The sequence below is a fragment of the Electrophorus electricus genome, chromosome 11, assembly GCF_041902795.1.
Source record: "Electrophorus electricus isolate QZ-2024a chromosome 11, ASM4190279v1, whole genome shotgun sequence".
Classification (NCBI taxonomy): domain Eukaryota; kingdom Metazoa; phylum Chordata; class Actinopteri; order Gymnotiformes; family Gymnotidae; genus Electrophorus; species Electrophorus electricus.
Window position 1 is genome coordinate 7,875,001 of NC_137507.1, and position 17,253 is coordinate 7,892,253.

General features: G+C 43.8%; 1 protein-coding gene across 2 annotated transcripts; it reads left to right on the forward strand.

Annotated features, from left to right (window-relative positions):
- The first annotated feature begins 6,284 nt into the window (after nucleotides 1-6,284).
- On the forward strand, nucleotides 6,285-16,432 carry recql (RecQ helicase-like). Of its 2 annotated transcripts, XM_027021607.3 has the most exons (16): nucleotides 6,285-6,428; nucleotides 7,065-7,134; nucleotides 7,793-8,011; nucleotides 8,153-8,332; nucleotides 8,881-8,987; nucleotides 9,098-9,296; nucleotides 9,718-9,884; nucleotides 10,074-10,149; nucleotides 10,304-10,452; nucleotides 11,302-11,419; nucleotides 11,871-12,009; nucleotides 12,313-12,404; nucleotides 12,559-12,775; nucleotides 13,169-13,322; nucleotides 14,432-14,577; nucleotides 14,946-15,086. In XM_027021607.3, the coding sequence occupies exons 2-15, from the start codon at nucleotides 7,113-7,115 to the stop codon at nucleotides 14,552-14,554; spliced, it is 1,962 nt and encodes a 653-aa protein (XP_026877408.2). In that variant the 5' UTR covers nucleotides 6,285-6,428; nucleotides 7,065-7,112; the 3' UTR covers nucleotides 14,555-14,577; nucleotides 14,946-15,086. The 2 variants fall into 2 exon arrangements, with proteins under 2 accessions (XP_026877408.2, XP_026877407.2); XM_027021606.3 differs by lacking the exon at nucleotides 14,432-14,577 and having other exon boundaries at nucleotides 14,946-16,432.
- Nucleotides 16,433-17,253: the final 821 nt, after the last annotated feature.

Sequence of the window (17,253 nt, forward strand, 5' to 3'; positions counted from 1 at the left end):
GAGTGTGTGTGTGCGTGTGTGAGCTAGCGTGCGTCACTGTGCGTATGTGCACGCGTGTGTGTTTTTACCGGAAGTAGTTGTTCTGTCACAGGCCTGTAATGAGGTCCGTGTGTAGTGCACGTCTGTCAGGGTTAGATGACAGAGTAAACACAGGGAGAGCGCGTGAAAGGCTCTGTGTGGGAGAGGCCACAAAAGAGTTGATGAATACATCATCCGGCCTGTGGATGCAGACGAACTCCCCGAGCGTCGCTTCACTGCCACGCTCAAAACTCTGCCTCAGACAGCAGTTACAGTAAAACCTGATGTTAAAATTTTAAAAAGACCAATATGATAATGGGTTACTAATTGGTGTACCTGTCTTTGTAGCTGGAACTGTGCATTGGGCATTAATTGGGCATTAACTGTGCAAGCAGCATTAATTATTATAGGTGTAAATGTCATGGACTCTTTGGGGGGCAGGGCCAGGAGGGTCAGGATGGGAGGGGCTTGCTAAGTCATCCTGCAGACGGTCTCACATGAACGCTCACCTGGAGCCAGTCAGGCGGGTTTGAGTGAAAGGTGAAAGTAACTGCGACGTGATAACAAAAATGTCCTTTGTGTGCGACCAAGAGGGTACAGAGAGTCCATGACAGTCGCTGACCCGCATCCTCTGCCCTGTGGCTCCGGGCAAGCCGGCCTGCTGCGCGGCCTTCTGTTGGCCAGGTGAATGAAGTCTGCCGGTACACCGCAGTCCTGGACAGTGCTGCCGTCCAGTTATACACGACGAAACACCTGGCGTGCCCTGTCTGTCCTACCTCTCGTAATATTAAAGACCTTGGCCAATGGGGTCTTCTTGTAAGTATATGATAGTTTTCACATTGCTTTTGCAAAAACATGTAGCGTATATGAGATTGCATTAAAGGGAATCCATTTTAATTCGAATGAAAAGTTTGCAATTTTGCTTTAGCTTGTGCAGAGGAATTCTTGGCTTTTTTTTCATTACTACTTTTTACACTTCCAAACTGACGCCCCCCCCTCCCTCCCAGGATGCTTGCTGGGGGGTGAGTGTGATCCTGAGAGAGGGCCCTGTCAGCTCCACGTGCAGGGGGGGCGGTGTGGGGGTGGGTGGGGGGCTTCTCTGTCCTGGGTGTAAAATTCGATTAAGCGGTGGCGGAGCGTGTCTGAGCGTAGCTGTTGTCCAGACTGGCTCGCGCGCCTCCGGCTCCCAGCGTGCCGTTTTCGGGGGGTTAAGTGTCGCAAGAAAGAGCCCCATTATTCCGAGTGAGAACGGCCCATGTGGCCGTTTGCTGGAGTTCTGCTCTCTCTCTCATTCATGCCCCCCCACCCCCCTTTCACAGCTACGCTGCACTGAAAGCCGCCCAAAAGTTTCATTCTCTCTCTGACTACCTCGACCCCCACGCCCCCCCCACGCCAGGCCCCTCTTCCCCTGTGTTCTTCGTTCTGTTCACTTGCTCTGTCTTTTCTGTGGAAGAAAAGCGAGCACACAATGGCGGTGGAAGGGGCTGAGCGGATTCCTGGGCACCCCTGCCGACTCCGGACTGGGAGCGGTGAGACTGTCCTCAAGTGGAGCATGTGCAGGAGACTTGCTCCTCATCGATCAATCACGTGGATGCAAACAGACAGATGCGCGCGCACGCACACGCAGGCACACGCACATGCGCGTGCATACATGCACATGCTCACACATGCACATGCGCACACACACAGGCGCGCACACACACACACACACACAGGCACACACAGGCACACACACACACACACACATACACAAGGTATAAACATGCACTGCCTGTTATGAACAAGCAGGTCTTTTTACATCCATTTAACATCCAAAATGTTCTTCTGACTGTTTAAATCTTTTATGTAACTCACAGTACACATACAGTTATCCAGCTTTAAAAATGCTGTTCAGAACAGATATTCAACAATCTCTTTTGGCAATCAGCTCTGAGATCCTGTTGCTGAATGTTACACGTCTACATATTTGGTGCCATTTTACTCCAGGCTGTCAGAGCAACAAAAGGAAACATGCTTGGGATGATGAGTGATGGGAAGGGAAGGGAAGGGAAAAGACCAGCAATTCCTTTAGGAACTTGTCCTTGTAGAATTCCCAGTGAAACCTCGCCTACAGGCTCACACACAGGGCAGGTCTCCTTAACTCGACTGTGGAACTACTGACCTGCAGAATATTAGCTTTGAACTCCAACTAACTGGTCCTGAATAAAATTGTGAAGGACTAAGCTTTGCTGTCATTTGTGGCCTGAAATCTGTAATCCATACACATTGCAGGATCTGTAATCCATGCACATCCCAGGATCTGTGATCCATACAAATTCCAGGATCTGTGATATACCCAGATGCTGTTAGTTTCCCTGGTTAAGATCTGCCAGATCTGCACTGCAATCATTTTCTCTGCCTGGATGTTCTAGGGGCTCTTCAGTGTTTGCCATGCAAACCCAGTGGGGTTTAGGTCAGGTGACTGATCTGACTGGTTAAGATCAGACCACTTACATTTACATTTACATTTATGACATCCAGCTAGGTAGAAAGGTCAATGCTGATACCTAGAAAGAAATGAGCACTAGTGCAATACCACACAACAACTGCTAGAAGGGTTCTATGAATCAACAATAGTGCAAAATGATACTTTCATAAGTGCAGGTTTAATGGTCACGTTTAGCTATGGGAGTAATGTGTTTCTGACTGAAAAACTGGTGATAAGAACCTGCTGAGTGCTGAAGCATCTAAACTGAAGCAGTGAAGGTGCTACTACACTCCTGAGCTTAACTGAGTCAGCTCCAGCATCAAGCCAGCTCTAGAACTGAGTCAGCTCCCACGGTGAGTAAACTCCAGATCTGAGTCAACTCCAGCTATGAGTCAGCTCCAGCATCATTCCAACTCCAGCGGCAGGACGTCACGGTTCATGGACGTGGTGACAGACTTTGGATCCCAAATTGCTCCTCTGGTTCTCTACTCTCACCTCGTTCAATCTCTGGGAAAAGTTAATCTTCATCTCATTTGTCAACAAAGACTTTGTCCTGGGACTCCACAGTCCTTTTATGGAAGAGTTAGTGGTTTTTGTCTTTATGCTAAATCTTCTCAGGTCATCTTGATGTATTCTTTTTTATGGTGGCTTTTGCCACTACATTTACATTTACATTTATGGCATTTAGCAGACGCTCTTATCCAGAGCGACTTACAAAAGTGCTTTGTCATTTACTCATAGAATATATCCAAGTACAGTATAGTAGGTTAGAATTAAACATATTCAATGAACTAGAATACTGTAGAATACAGGGATGAATGCTGATACATAGAAGTGCAAAATACATAAGGTCTATCTTAAACAATGATAATTGCTATAAACAATAAGTGCTAGAGTTTGTTAAAAAGCATAAATAATGCCATACAATAAGTACTAAATTAGTCAGTCAATAAGGGAGCAGTGTCAGTTGTCCTTTAAATATTCTGCAAATAGATGGGTCTTCAGTCATCAGTTATATGTTATATAATGTTTTTTTTAGGTATTTGCCCTTTTTTCTCCTGATAATTGAAAGTAATCTTCGAGTATCCAACATTGTGGTCTTTAGGGTTCTGCCACTTCCATTGCTACTGCTAAACCTCATCAGTGTCTTATTGCATCTTAACATTGCACCCAAAATGTTGACACACTCAGTGTTTGACCTTGGTGAGTGTTGACACACTCAGTGTTTATTTTTTCAGCCTCATGGTGGCCTGCGCTACTGCTACTGGTACATATGTCCTCATACTGAGAGAGGACGGCTGCATATCTCAAATGCAAGTGCAACATCTGGAATTAACTCGAGACATTTGTTTATTTTCTGCTTACAGTGAACTACTGAAATAACAACACAGCTGGCTAAAATAGCAGTCAGCTATCCAATTACTTAATCCCTGTAGTAGGAGGGGCTATATATAAGAAAGGAGGAGATTACAATATGGTTCACCCATTATAAATGCAAATATCCTTAAATTAAAGCTCACATTTGGTAATTTAACCCCACAGCTACAGTTTCATGCAGAGCTGAGGCTACAACTATGTCACTGTATGTCATGGATGTAACAGTTACTTTGGCAATTTCAGAGGCCGAGCCCACGTCCCTCATTAAACACCCTTTTATTCAGTCATATGATGTGAGTAAGCTGAACCCCAATCAGAACATCCAGGCCCAGTAACTCAATCTCCTGGGGTCATGCTTGGTTCATCATGCAGGACACAGAAAAGGGCCTATGATCACTCACTGAGTTTAGTAACATTCAGCTGTTAGAAAATGGGGTGCTTCTGAAGTGGAGTCCCTAAATGTCACAGAGCACATCTGCTGAAATGGTGGAAGCATGTTAGAACAGATCCTCTGTGTCGGCCCTCCAGACGCTGTCTGACCATAGACGCGCAATTGTCTGAACTCTGCCATTAGTGATGCTAAATGACGCTGCGCTTGGTCCAAGGATGTCTATGGGAGTCTAAACGATTGCGAATGACCAAACAGCCATTGAATGGTCGTGTGGACCCGACAGGCGCTGAGGAGAGTTCAGCCTGCGGACGCAGAGGAGTCTGTGGACGCTGGCACGGGACACGCGGGGAGGAGCGCTCGGTCCGGTCTGCACACGCAAAAGGGTCCCACATAACGCTGACTTGGAGTCGATGGCAAACAGCGTAAAAAAGATACGTTTACATTCGTGGAGAATATGACCATGTGCCATCAATATTAAGCCTGTTTGTTATTGAAATGTTAGCTACTACTGTACTGTACTTGACTACATTGCTATTTTATTTTAGCCTCAATCTAAACTCTATCTTGTGGTTCATTCTGAGAACAGTCTGAGTTTATACGCTTGTGTGAATATGAGTGTGAGTGTGTGTGTGTGTATGTGTGTGTGTGTGTGTGGGGGGGGGGGGGGGTTGTCTCTGAAGACAGGATTTACTAAACCGAAGGGATCGCTTCCGTCACAGCTGACACCGAATAACCAAGTCAATATTTTAAAAACAAAGTGAAGTGCAGATTCCTTGGTTCTTTTGGCCTTTGTAGGTTCACACAGTTATGGTGACTCTGTGACACAATTGCTTAGCATGTTTAGTTGTTAACTGAAGAGGCTGTTGGTTCAGGCATGTGATGTGGATGTTTGTCTCTGCAATTTCTCCTGGGGTCAATAAAGTTTTAGCTATCCATGCATTGGTTTTAGGAAATATTTAGTGCAGCACGAACGGCAGGTTCTTGTTTCATTGCGACCTCTTGTGGTGGATGTCATTGCAGGTAGACATTGTTATTGCCTACATCTCTTTGGTTGCTGTTTACATCATAACTTTATCCCCAAACCGCTCGTCTCCTTTAATTCAAATCAGCAGAGGAGACAAAGGAAAGAGCACAAATAAACTAAACAAATAAAACACTAAAACTGACTGAAAAGAGCTTAGACAAAGTACAGAAATATAAAGCTTATGAAAGCTACGATGTTACTACAAGCAGCATGAAGCGACTTCTTTGCCGTCTGTCTAAAATCCAAATATCTGCCATCTTACTTTAGAGGAAAACATAGAAAATAATTTCAATTGTTTTACACTAAACTTTATTTAGAATGCTCACGTTCCACCTCATTAATGCCAAGCGACCGTTGCTCCCTTACTCCACCTACTGATTAAAAAATGTATTTACATGAATTCACAAGTACAAGTAAAAGCCATGTTGGGTCTGCAGAAAATTACCAGTAGCCGTTAATAAGTCACACCAACCCCCCAGTTTCATACAGCCTTTAATAATGAAACTAAACATTTCTTCTTATAAATACTTAAATGACAAGACATTTCATGTTCCTGTTTGAAAACCTATCTATACATTTAAAAATGCATATTTATGGAATCCACTAATGGCAGAGAAATGAACAAAGCTGCACTATTAACAGGTCAATCAAATTAATTAAGCCATCTTGCCAAGTCGGTTCATTAGAAAGTCCAGGGTAATTTTCAAAGTGAGAGTAACAGCACACCTTGAGTCTAGCGTGCACCTCCATTTTAGCTCTCCTTCCACCCCGCCTAAATAAGTCACTGCAGCGGAGCAATGCTAGTTTCTGTCTGACTAAACTGCTTTGCTAAGGTCGTTAAGACATTATTTCCAATGATTACAAAATCCCCTTCAGAGTGGTATTCTCTGACACCAATGTAAGCTAACCAAAGCGTTATCGTGAACCCACATAGCTAAGCTAACATATTTATACTTTTCTGCAGCGCGGGGCTCAGCACGTCGCTTGTCCTGCACGCCTCCGCTTGCGCAAACTCACGTGTCGTATCGGCGTCGCGCGGGGCAACGAGAAGGGCTGCAGCAAACAAGCCGTCGGCTCGGCGCTCGCCTTGGGTACTTTCTCAGCCAGCGCTGTGGTTTTTAAAAGCCTGACCCACTTTCCTCACCACAAGTGTAAGTCCCCAGCTGGAGTTATATTAGCAAGCTGTGTTAAACCTGTGTGAATATGAATGAAGTTCGAGCGAGCTAGCTAACCACAGCTAACTCAGCGACTAACCTACCATTACTACAACAAATTACCTTTACTTCATCAGCGACTAACCTACTATTACTTTATCAGATAGCCACGTTACCTTTGTATCTGAAGTGACAACTGAATTACTGACGTGTCTTTGCTAAAGGCGTACAATCCCGATACCTGTTGTGGATGTGATGGCTGTGTATTCCTAGAGTTAAACTATCCAGCTAGGCTGCTAGCTAGGGTGGTACTGTAGCTATAAAGTTAGTTAATTAACCTGCTAAACCAACAGAGCGAATAACCATTTACCTTTACCTTCTAGGGTTTATACATGTATACATTTATACGTTTATACATTTGCTCGGATGTAACGTTGTTACACTTCCGCTCCAAGGACCTTAGCAAATGAAAATAAAAGTAAAAGTTTCTAGCGTGCTGCATTTGAAAGGTAATGCCACTGGCCGTGTGTGCAGTTATATACTTCGTTAAGTGCTTAACGTGCACGGGTAACGGGATTAATCGCCAATGTAATTGACCGCGCGCCATTTCGTGCACTCTTCGCTTTGTTTTAGCATGATCTCCTGATCTTCGAGTTGTCATCCTGAAGACAAAGTTCTGAAATGGCCAGTATCACAGATAAAGGTTAGTGCACCTAAGACTTATTGATATGGCGTCAGATCACCTAAAAATGAAAATGAAGTGTTTTGGAGAGTCAAGCAAAGCCGCAGTCAGCCGTTTGTCTCGTGAGGACAGGCAGGTGAACGTAATGGTGTGATTTGCATCATTAATTGTATCCCTGTGAAGCAAAGCTCGTTAGAAACCAGAACATGGCAGACACATTTCCCAGTCTCGTAACTCTGATGCTGTGTGTGAAAGCTAATACCAGTTTAATCTGCCTGTAGTGTTAACCTCAGGGGGAAAATATTGTTTGCCTATTTATATGCCATTGCCATCTTGCTGGGAACAGCAAGAAAACACTCAAAATAAGACTAAAGGTTGTGCACTGCTTGTTAGCTGATTGGGCTAACCAGCTTTTCTTGCATGTTATGATAGCATTTAATTATTGTTTATTAGTATTGGCATTTATGTGTGGAAAACAATCCTTGTATTAATGATGAGCTATTATTTACATGACATAATGCTGCCATTTCTGTCATTTTGCAAGGAGAATAAAATGTGAGTTTTTTACTCACCCAGTGAGTGGGTGAATGGTTTCAAGCAGTGTGCTTTTGAGTTTCTGATGTTGATGCTGCTTACGTTTGCATGCTGTTACTGATGGGCAACGCGTTGGTCCGTGTAGAGGCGGTTCGGGCGGAGCTTGAATCTGTAGAAGCCGAGCTGGAGGTGTTGGAGCTGCAGATCTCTGAGCTTCTGGAGAAGCAGTCTTCACTAACCTCCAGGAAGAGCAGACTGTTGAAGCTCCTGGACGGCTCTAACGACCCCTCGCAACCCTCAGGATCTGGGAAGCCCCCCAAAGCAGTCTTCAGCAAAAAAGACCTTCAGAACTATGAGGAGTCTGGTTAGCACTTCAGTAATTTCAGAGACGATGGATAGAAGCACCTTACGTTGAACTGACTTACTTAAAAGCTCTCTATATCCATTCTGTAATACTGAGCCTATGTGTATCGGTTTCTAGTGATATTTCTACCTTTACTAATAGACTTCTCGTGGTCAGAAGAGGTTCAGAAGAAGCTGGAGAGTGTGTTCAAGCTGTCGAAGTTTCGGCCACTCCAGCAGGCAGCCGTCAACCTCGGCATGGCGGGGAAAGACCTGTTCTTGGTCATGCCCACTGGCCGGGGCAAGAGCTTGTGCTACCAGCTCCCGGCTGTCTGCTGTAAAGGTACGTAGGAGCTCGCGGGTGTGCGTTCACATGCTGAGTCTCCAACACTCAAACGCCACGGATGCCTGCTTCATATAATATAGTTTAAGTGGCTGTGTGTTTGTGTGTTTCAGATATTTAAAATAGAAGCTCACCTTAATTTGAACTGTAATTTCTTAGTGATCAGATGTTTTGGTTGAACACTGATACTGTAAACTGCACTGTGTAAAGGAATGCAACTGTTTCTTTTGTTGTTTAAACTCCAGCCAAAGTTTAAACCAACCAGCATCCCACAGGGTGGAAGCTTCCAGGAATGTATTCTTTCATTAGATTTTGTTTGTTGATGTTTTCATGGTTCAGTTTTGTTTTGAAATCGAGCATGTCCCTGGGCAACGGTGGGGGGAATGTCTCCCTCTAGTGGTGGTAGATGTGCGTCACAATCACTTTATTCCCCGGATGTACACATTACACAGGAATTGAACTCTGGAGTGGTGGAGAACGTCACCCTACTGAATTCTCCCCCCACCCCCCAATAAAATTCTGTTAATTTTGATTTGAATGGCTGCCAGGGTTTACACTGGTTATTGCTCCACTGGTGTCCTTGATGGAGGATCAACTCATGTATCTGAAGTCCATTAACGTGCCTGCTGTGACACTCAACGCGTCTAGCACGAAGGTAAACCATGTGCTCGACAGTAAAGACGTCACCCCAAATAGCTATGATGGCGGACATAAGCTCGCGTTGAGTTTCTATATGTTCACCTTTTTCTCTTATGGTTTTTACAGGAAGAATCTAAATTTGTTATGGCAGGCATGATCGATACAAACAGCCCCTTCAAACTGCTGTATGTAACCCCAGAGAAGATTGCCAAGAGCAAATTACTGATGTCTAAGCTGGAGAAGGCCTACAATATGGGACTGTTGTCCCGCATTGCAGTGGATGAAGTTCACTGCTGCAGTCAGTGGGGTCATGACTTCCGACCAGGTGAGGTTGTCGTCACTGCAAGGGTTCAAGGTTTACCTGCTGTTAAGGTCCTACAATCGTAGAGCGGTCAATAGATACTTTAGATACTTTATTTAGATAACATACACCGCAAAGACAATATTCATGACTGCACCTGACACCAGATGCTCTCTTGGTAAAACACACAATGTTTCATAGCATGACGCCTGGGATTCAAGCCCGTAACCTTGGAGTTGGTAGCACTTTGCCCTTTCAATCAGCGTACATCTTGCATATATTTCAAATTAATTTATAGTTAATTGATTAAAAAAAGCTATTTTTGCTGGAAACAGCGACATCATTGCCAGCAATAATGAAAAGCAAAATTGCTGAAAGTTATCGATAGCTTTGGTACCTGAGTTGTGAGCTACTGCAGTATTGGAATGGTCTTTCTGTGGCTCAGACTACAAGCTTCTGGGCATCCTGAAGAGACAGTTTCCCAAGGTGCCTCTGGTGGGGCTGACTGCAACCGCAACCAGCAGCGTTCTCCAGGACTGCCAGAAGATTCTGTGCATTCCACAACCCGTCACGCTCACGGCCCCGTTCAACAGGCCGAACCTCTACTACGAGGTAAGCGTTCTCACAGACTGTCTCACATCTATGAGAACGTCTTACATTCAGCATCTGTACCTGAGGACGGTTAGCCTGCATGCGAGGTAATGAAAACATACAGCTGCATAGCAACACAAAAGAATAATCCCATGTGACCTTCCTTGTTTCTTTTTTTGTTTGTTTGTTTATTTGCCGTTACTTCTGCAGGTTCGATTCAAAGATAATGACGGCTCGACCAAAGAAATAGCAGCACTGATCGAAGGACGATACAGGGACCAGTCAGGTAGTGCCACGAAGAATGTTGCTTAGAAACCGCCTGGAATCCCTGACCCACGTCAAGCGATGCACCTGTTATTAAAATGCGTGTTAGTACGCATGAAACATGCGCGTGGCAAACGTTACTACTAACGAGTCGCCGTGTTTCCGGTTCCGCACAGGGATTGTGTACGTGTTCTCTCAGAAAGACGCCGAGGCCGTGTCTGCTGACCTGCAGCGCCGGGGTATACTGGCACAGCCGTACCATGCCAACATGGAGCCGGCGAACAAAAGCCTGGTCCATCAGCAGTGGTCCAGCAGAAAGATCCAGGTACAGCCCCCCAGTCCCTGAACTCTGACGGCGATGTGCTGCCTTGCCCAGAACTCTAAAGGAGCAATATGTCAAAAACTTTATGCCATGTTGTTCAGGAGTAGTTTTCTGTCTCTTTCCGCTCCTGCCTGTAGGGGGCACCAGTAATCAGATAAGCTCTTCAGCTGTGTTTTCATTTGCTAGATACAGGTTGGAAAATTGTTTTTTGTTAAATACAGCTTGGATTGAACAGCACATGTTATTTTCTGGACATTTTCCATGTCTGAGGTTGGTTTGCTGCCGATCTGCAGAAATCTGTTGTTTTTGTGGAGGTAACCGTTTACTAAACTGCTGTCTGCTTGAACAATTTGATAGACGTCTGTGAGTGAAAATTGGGCTTACTTCTGAGAAAAGAAATGTAAAAGTAGAATGTTCTAAAACATTAAAGGATATGAGGAATGTTACATAAAGCCCAGATCTACTGCCTGACCCCAGTTCAACCCTGAATTGCCTTTTGTTTTTCTCAGTCATTCTGATGTCATGCATGTTTACTTTACATTTGGGTTGTACAGAACATAGTTTTTTAATGTTTGTTTGTTTGTTTACTGTTATCATTAGTACAGATCTCACAGAAGGTTCCAATATGCATATGAGATCTCTGTTTTTGTTTTTGTTTTTGTTTTTGTGTACGCAGCAGTGTAATTGCCGTATGGCCTTATTGTCCTAGTTTTGCAGCTCTTCAATCTGTTCCTGTTGTAACATGCTGTCATCCAGCAGGCCAGGGAGGCCGTTTGAGAGTGGCTAGTGCTTAGACTTTCCGCAGACCGCACAGAGGCTGTCCCGGTGTCTGAATCTACGCTGTCTTGGCAGGTGGTCGTTGCAACTGTGGCTTTTGGAATGGGCATCGACAAGGCAGACGTGAGATTTGTGATCCACCACACCATTAGCAAGTCGATGGAGAACTACTATCAAGAGAGTGGCCGGGCAGGTGGGGTGGTGTTCGTTGAAGTATGTTCATGTTAACCTTTGACATGTCTGAGAAGTGCACTGCCCTTTAGGCTCAGCGTGTACTGTGCAGTCCCGCTCTCTCTGTCCTGGTTATTAGCTACGTTTATGTAGCGCGTTTCTCAAACTCCAGGACTCTTTACAGACAGATATCCGCTTTTACAAACACTCGCACACACCTGGTGAGAAGCAGCACAGCGTACTCTCAGTCGGAAACCACAGACCCCTGGAGGACTGACACTGGGTGCAGGGGAAGGGGAGGAGGACAGGACACTGCACCAACCATCACTGGACATGCATGCACAGGTCACATTCGTACAGGACAGTTTCCAGTATCAAATCAACCTGATGTGGTTCACAGTCATAGAAACAGTAACGCATCATATATGGTGTTGGACTCAAATGACCCGAGACGATGGTCGATGTGTTTGCAGGGAGAGACGACAGTCCAGCGGACTGCATTGTGTACTACGGATTTGCAGACATTTTCCGGATCAGTACCTTGGTAGTCATGGAAAACACGGGCCAGCAGAAGCTTCAGAACATGGTGGCCTACTGTCAGAACGTGGACAGGTAAAGGCAGACACTACAGCCTGTGAACCAGTAGGAATTCTATATGCTGAGAATTAGATGCCTCGGCTCCAGTGCCACATCTGTCGCTGTTTTGGTGTCCGTTGTGGGCCAGAGGTGGTCGGCTCCCCCCTTTGGGTTGTGGTTCCTCTCAAGGTTTCTTCCTCATGCTTTTCCTTGCCACAGTCACCCTTGGCTTGGACTCCGGATATTTGTAAAGCTGATTTGTGATAACTGTTGTAAAAAGCGCTACAGGAATACATTTGACGCTGACTTATTGCGCTGGTGTCTGGGGATTGCCCACAGATGTCGCCGTGCCATGATGGCAGTCCATTTTGACGAAGTTTGGGATGATGAAGAGTGCAACCAAATGTGTGATGTCTGTCGGCATGGCAACGGTGAGAGAACTGGGCATTTATCGTCGGCTGAAGAGACATAAACAAGCAGCTGAACTTTAATAAACAATGCAAGAAACTGTTGAGTATCGGTTCCGATTCCAGTTCTACTGGCCCTCACTGTGACTGGTGTGACTGGTCTGTCTTTATGTGCCAGACTACATCACCATGGATGTCACCAAGCATGCACGCGACGTGGTGGGTATGGTGGAGCAGGCTGCATCTCTGGGTGAGAAGATGACCCCTCTGAAGGTGTGCGAGACCTGGATGGGTAAAGGGAACGCCAAGCTCCGCAAAATGACCAAGGTCACGAACCTGTCCCGTGTGGAAGTGGAGGCCATCGTTGCCCATCTCTTATTACATGGCTATTTCAGGTACTTTTTAATGGTCCTGAGATTTCAGACATCTCAGACAAGAAGGTTTTACTTTATTATTATTATTGTTGTTGTTGTTGTTGTTGTTGTTGTTATTAACGTCTTAAGGTTACTGAGTAAGAGTGTATAAGTAAATGCGTATTGGACAGGTTATGTACTGTAGTACCTTTTAATGATGCTCTTGTTTTGTTATATAATGTCCTCCCTCTACGTAGGATGCCTGCACTGATCTATTACCTGATCTGTTAACAAAGTCTAAATAGAGGGGGGAGGTGGTGTGAAAAAGTATCTTTTTGTTTAATCATTGGCTTAATTTTAATGTGAACTAAGTCCTATGATGAAGCATATTTTGTTTTTGTGTGTTTGTTTGTTTAAACGCATTCCCTTTGAAAGTGAAGACTTCAGTTTCACTCCGTACACAACCTACTTCTACCTGAAGGCAGGACGCAGAGCTGCTCTGCTCAGGAGCGAAAACCACTCGGTCATGATGAAGATGAGAAGAAGAGTGTCTGTGCCCGGCCAGGGGAGTCCAGACGCAGCCTCAAGTGTAAAACGCTTTCATACTCTTTGTGTGCTTTTCTGGTCTTTCACAGTTGTAGGTGGTTCTTACAATCTCTCTCTCTCTCTCTCTCTCTCTCTCTCAGCACCGGTTTTTCACATTGTTTAATGAAAAAGAAAAGCTGATTGGTAAAATTGGTATGTGCATTTAGCTGTTATGGCCCACTGGGGATGAGACTGTTGCTTTCAGACAGCCAGTGGTGCCTTGTAAGATCCTAAAGTGTTTTTACGGGACACAAAGCTGGCTGCTTCTTAGACTTTAGCAGATACTCACATTTACTGGTTTTTTTCCATAGTTATTTTTTTTCTAGGCATGTCACATGTGACCAATCAGAAGTGATATAATCTAATTTGGAGTTCCAAAAACAAAAAGCAAGCACTTATTACATCAGTGCTGTAATTATTGTTAACAGATTTGTCATCAGTGTCTGGAAATTGTGGTTGAAAAGGTTATGAGTCACTATGGGTATGTGACCTTTACTGTGTGTCCTATTGAACACCAGATGGCAGGTAGGTTTTAGAATGTGGTGTCTTACCACTGAACAGTCTTTCATACTTTTACTAATTAACCTCACTTCTTTCCCAATTTTTAATATGTGTATGATTTCCACAAAGTTCATTGTAGCTAGTAGCACCCACACAACAATTTGTAAACACTAATCAGAGATTAATTCTGGTTTGCTCATCCACAGAGTTAAAATAGCTTCTTGGTAACATCTGAAATTAGGATTTGTAGTTACCATTTCAGTTTGTTGTAGCAGAGATAGTTTGACGTGATCTGAACAACCTGAGAGTTCTCATTCAAATTTAGAAGCGATTTTCAAAGTCTTTTAACAGTCCTCGGTATCTGAAAAGTACATCCTACTTCTCATTGGGAAGGTGAAACCGCAGCATATGACAGAGCACCCATCAGCGGATGTGTAGGTGTGGTTTTCCGATGTAGGGCCGGGGGGGGGTCTCTCTCTCTCTCTCTCTCTCTCTCTCTCTCTCTCTCTCCCTCTTTTGTTTTTCTTCATCACACTTTGATGGGATGAGCCCACTGGACTGTCATTCTCTAGACTGACACTGCACGTTGAAAAGCTCTTGTGCTGCCCACAGGTAAATGAGGGAAGATGCAGTGGAGATAGGACTAGTGCCAAGGTAAAACCGAAAGATGGAAAAAGACCTGCTGAAAGTTCTGGGAAAAACCCTGTGGCCAAGAAAGTCAAGACTGTTGCCTAGTCCATGAGGAAAAGAGCCCCAAAGTACAGTCCCCTTCCTCTGAATTCTCAAATCGGCATGTGGACATTGTATGAATGTTGATTGAGAAGCACATGTATGTCCAAAAATCTTCCCCAACCGTTCCCTTGTTTTGCTTGGCTTGTCCCATGCCTGCTTTCTTTACAGTCTGTCATGCTACACGTTTTGACTTGGCTACAAGTATTTTCATAATTTAGATTTTTGCCTGTGCTCTACAAGTTGAGGCAGTTGCGGTTTCACTCACACAGGGGTGTTTTTTAACAGTGGCCCCTTGCATGGTTCACTAACTGCATTTTATAGCTATAATGTGCCTCTTTCTGCCTCTGCTACACTGTTTCCAGACTACAAATGTCCAATTTCTTCTGTTTCTCAGGGTGTGCAAGTTGACACTGTGCTGAAGGTAGACATGTTCGCTCCCCTTAATGTTGTCAATGCGGACTTGCATGGAAATGCCAAATTAATTAAAATGGACAAGGACCAGCAGAACCTGGAGAAGAAACGTACCCAGAACCTGGAAGAGAACATTTCTTTAAATTCACCTGAATGTGACCGGCCTTCTGTGATTGAGGTCGACGTAGAGGTCAGCATTCAAGAAAAGAGCCATATAACTGGAGGTGGTGGATCATCACAAAGTGATGATGGGCTTAAATTTAACAGCAAGCGAAGGTCGGTGTCCCCTCATAAGAGACGGCCGTTATCGCCTCTGAATTCGGACTGCGTCTGTAAACCCAAGCAAAACCCAAAATCGGTCCTGGTCAGCTGTCCATCAGAGGCCTCCATCATTTCTGCAGCAGCCCTGGAAGAGCTGTCTGACCTGCGGAGTTACTACAACAAGCAGTTAAGGCGGATTAACTACATTTCCCATGAGCAGTTGCAAGACTCCAGTTCCGGAATGTTGACCTGCATCCGAGAGCCGCTGCGAAGTCTGCGGCTCCCCTCGAGCACAACGATAGCCAGAAGAGCCCGAAACTTATGGACCCGCGTCAGTATGAGAAGAAAACTCATCCAGAGATGACCGTGCTTATTCAGCTCCTTAAATGCTTTTTTTTTTTCTTTTTTTTTTTTTAAAATTCATGTTGAACGTAAGATTGTGTTTTGTTCTGAACAGTTATGTTTTTGAAGACCATGTGAAATTCCTCTTTTCAGGGATATTTTGAAATAGAACTGTACTGTATACATGTTGAAACATTTGATGTGTGTTTTTTTTTTTTTTTTTTTGTTAAGACTTCACTTATGTTATCAGTATTCATAATTAGTTTGACTAATTTATATCTTATTAGCTAGTACTGGTAGCACTCAACAACAATAAAAGGGTGACCGAAGATTTGAAGACTAGTACCCATCTTTATATGCCTTTACACACAACACTTTAAGTTCCTACCTAATGTTTATACGACGCCCTGAGCTGGCTGTCCTGATAAGACATTTGTCTACGATTAAGATTTCAAGAAAACATGTTTGAAAGAAAAAGTCCTACTCCTAACTTTGATATTGTACTGAGTATACACTACTATTCCTCATAAATCCTGTAACAATAAACTTTGCAGTACACATGCAGAATCACTACACCTAATTCAATTAATTCATGCCTGACAACTAATAGTCATTTGCAAAAAACAGGCAATGCCTACTATACAACTGCAAAAGACTTCAGTTTGATCCAGAAATTCTTGCATGACACAGAAGTACTCAGAGTGCCTTAAAGAGTGTATAAACAGTATAACAGTATAAGAGTGAGTGGTTTATTTGCATTTTTGTTCCCATGTATGTAAATGTTTGCTTTTCATTTTTACAAGCACAGTTGATGTAGTACTCACAGACACCACTAGATGGCTACATTAATAAAGCCATGATCCAAAATGGTTGACTATTTACACAGAATGTTTACATAAAGTGTTAAACTTTTGCAGTCCAGACCAGGTTCATTAGGGATTCCTGTTGCCCACAGTGAGCTTATGTTAAGGATGACTTTCCTGCCAAACAGACCAAATGGTGAACAAGTCCTCACCACGGGCTCCTCAAATTAGGAGTGTTTTTAATAGTAACCATTAAGCAAGCGACTGAGTCATACCTATCATATCATAGCTACTGTCATTCCTATAGAAACATATTTGGGCAGAGATTTCTGAGGGAGTTCCTTTGTATTTGAGAGTTTTACACATTATTGGGCCCTTATTAAGATTTTAATTCGACAAATCCCAATGCTCTATCTCACCACATACTCTTCTTGCTTTAGGTGTAACTTTGAGACACAGGCCCATTTTAATTCTAAATTTACATAATATATATTGTGCTTTTTTTTAACTGGCTTTCACTTCATAAATAATCCCCATTTTAGTTTCTGATTCTATATTAAAGTTCAGTTTGTGATTTGGTAGCTTTTTGGGGAGGGGAGGGGTGTGTGTGTAAAATTTTATTAATTAAATGGCCTTATAAATTTATTACATCTCACTTTCTTCATCAGATTGAACATCTAACAAACAGCCCAACATTATCGACCTTAATCCTGACGCTCCTTAAATGACGTGTCTACTGTGAAAACCTCCAGTGGAGTCAAACTTCCTGCTCTGTCCATCATCTTTCTGCTCACTTGCCACACTGAATGTGGTCATTCATGATATAATAATCCCAAGACAGTAAACAATAGACATGTCCTGTCACATATACGTGCGAGGTTGTTT

Bases quoted from the DNA above. Each gene is read 5' to 3' on its own strand.
- recql (XM_027021606.3), top strand. From the start codon at position 7,113: ATGGCCAGTATCACAGATAAAG. The intron at 9,297-9,717 runs GTGAGGTTGTCG...TCTGTGGCTCAG, and splicing joins GGGTCATGACTTCCGACCAG to ACTACAAGCTTCTGGGCATC. The intron at 11,420-11,870 runs GTGGGGTGGTGT...ATGTGTTTGCAG, and splicing joins TCAAGAGAGTGGCCGGGCAG to GGAGAGACGACAGTCCAGCG.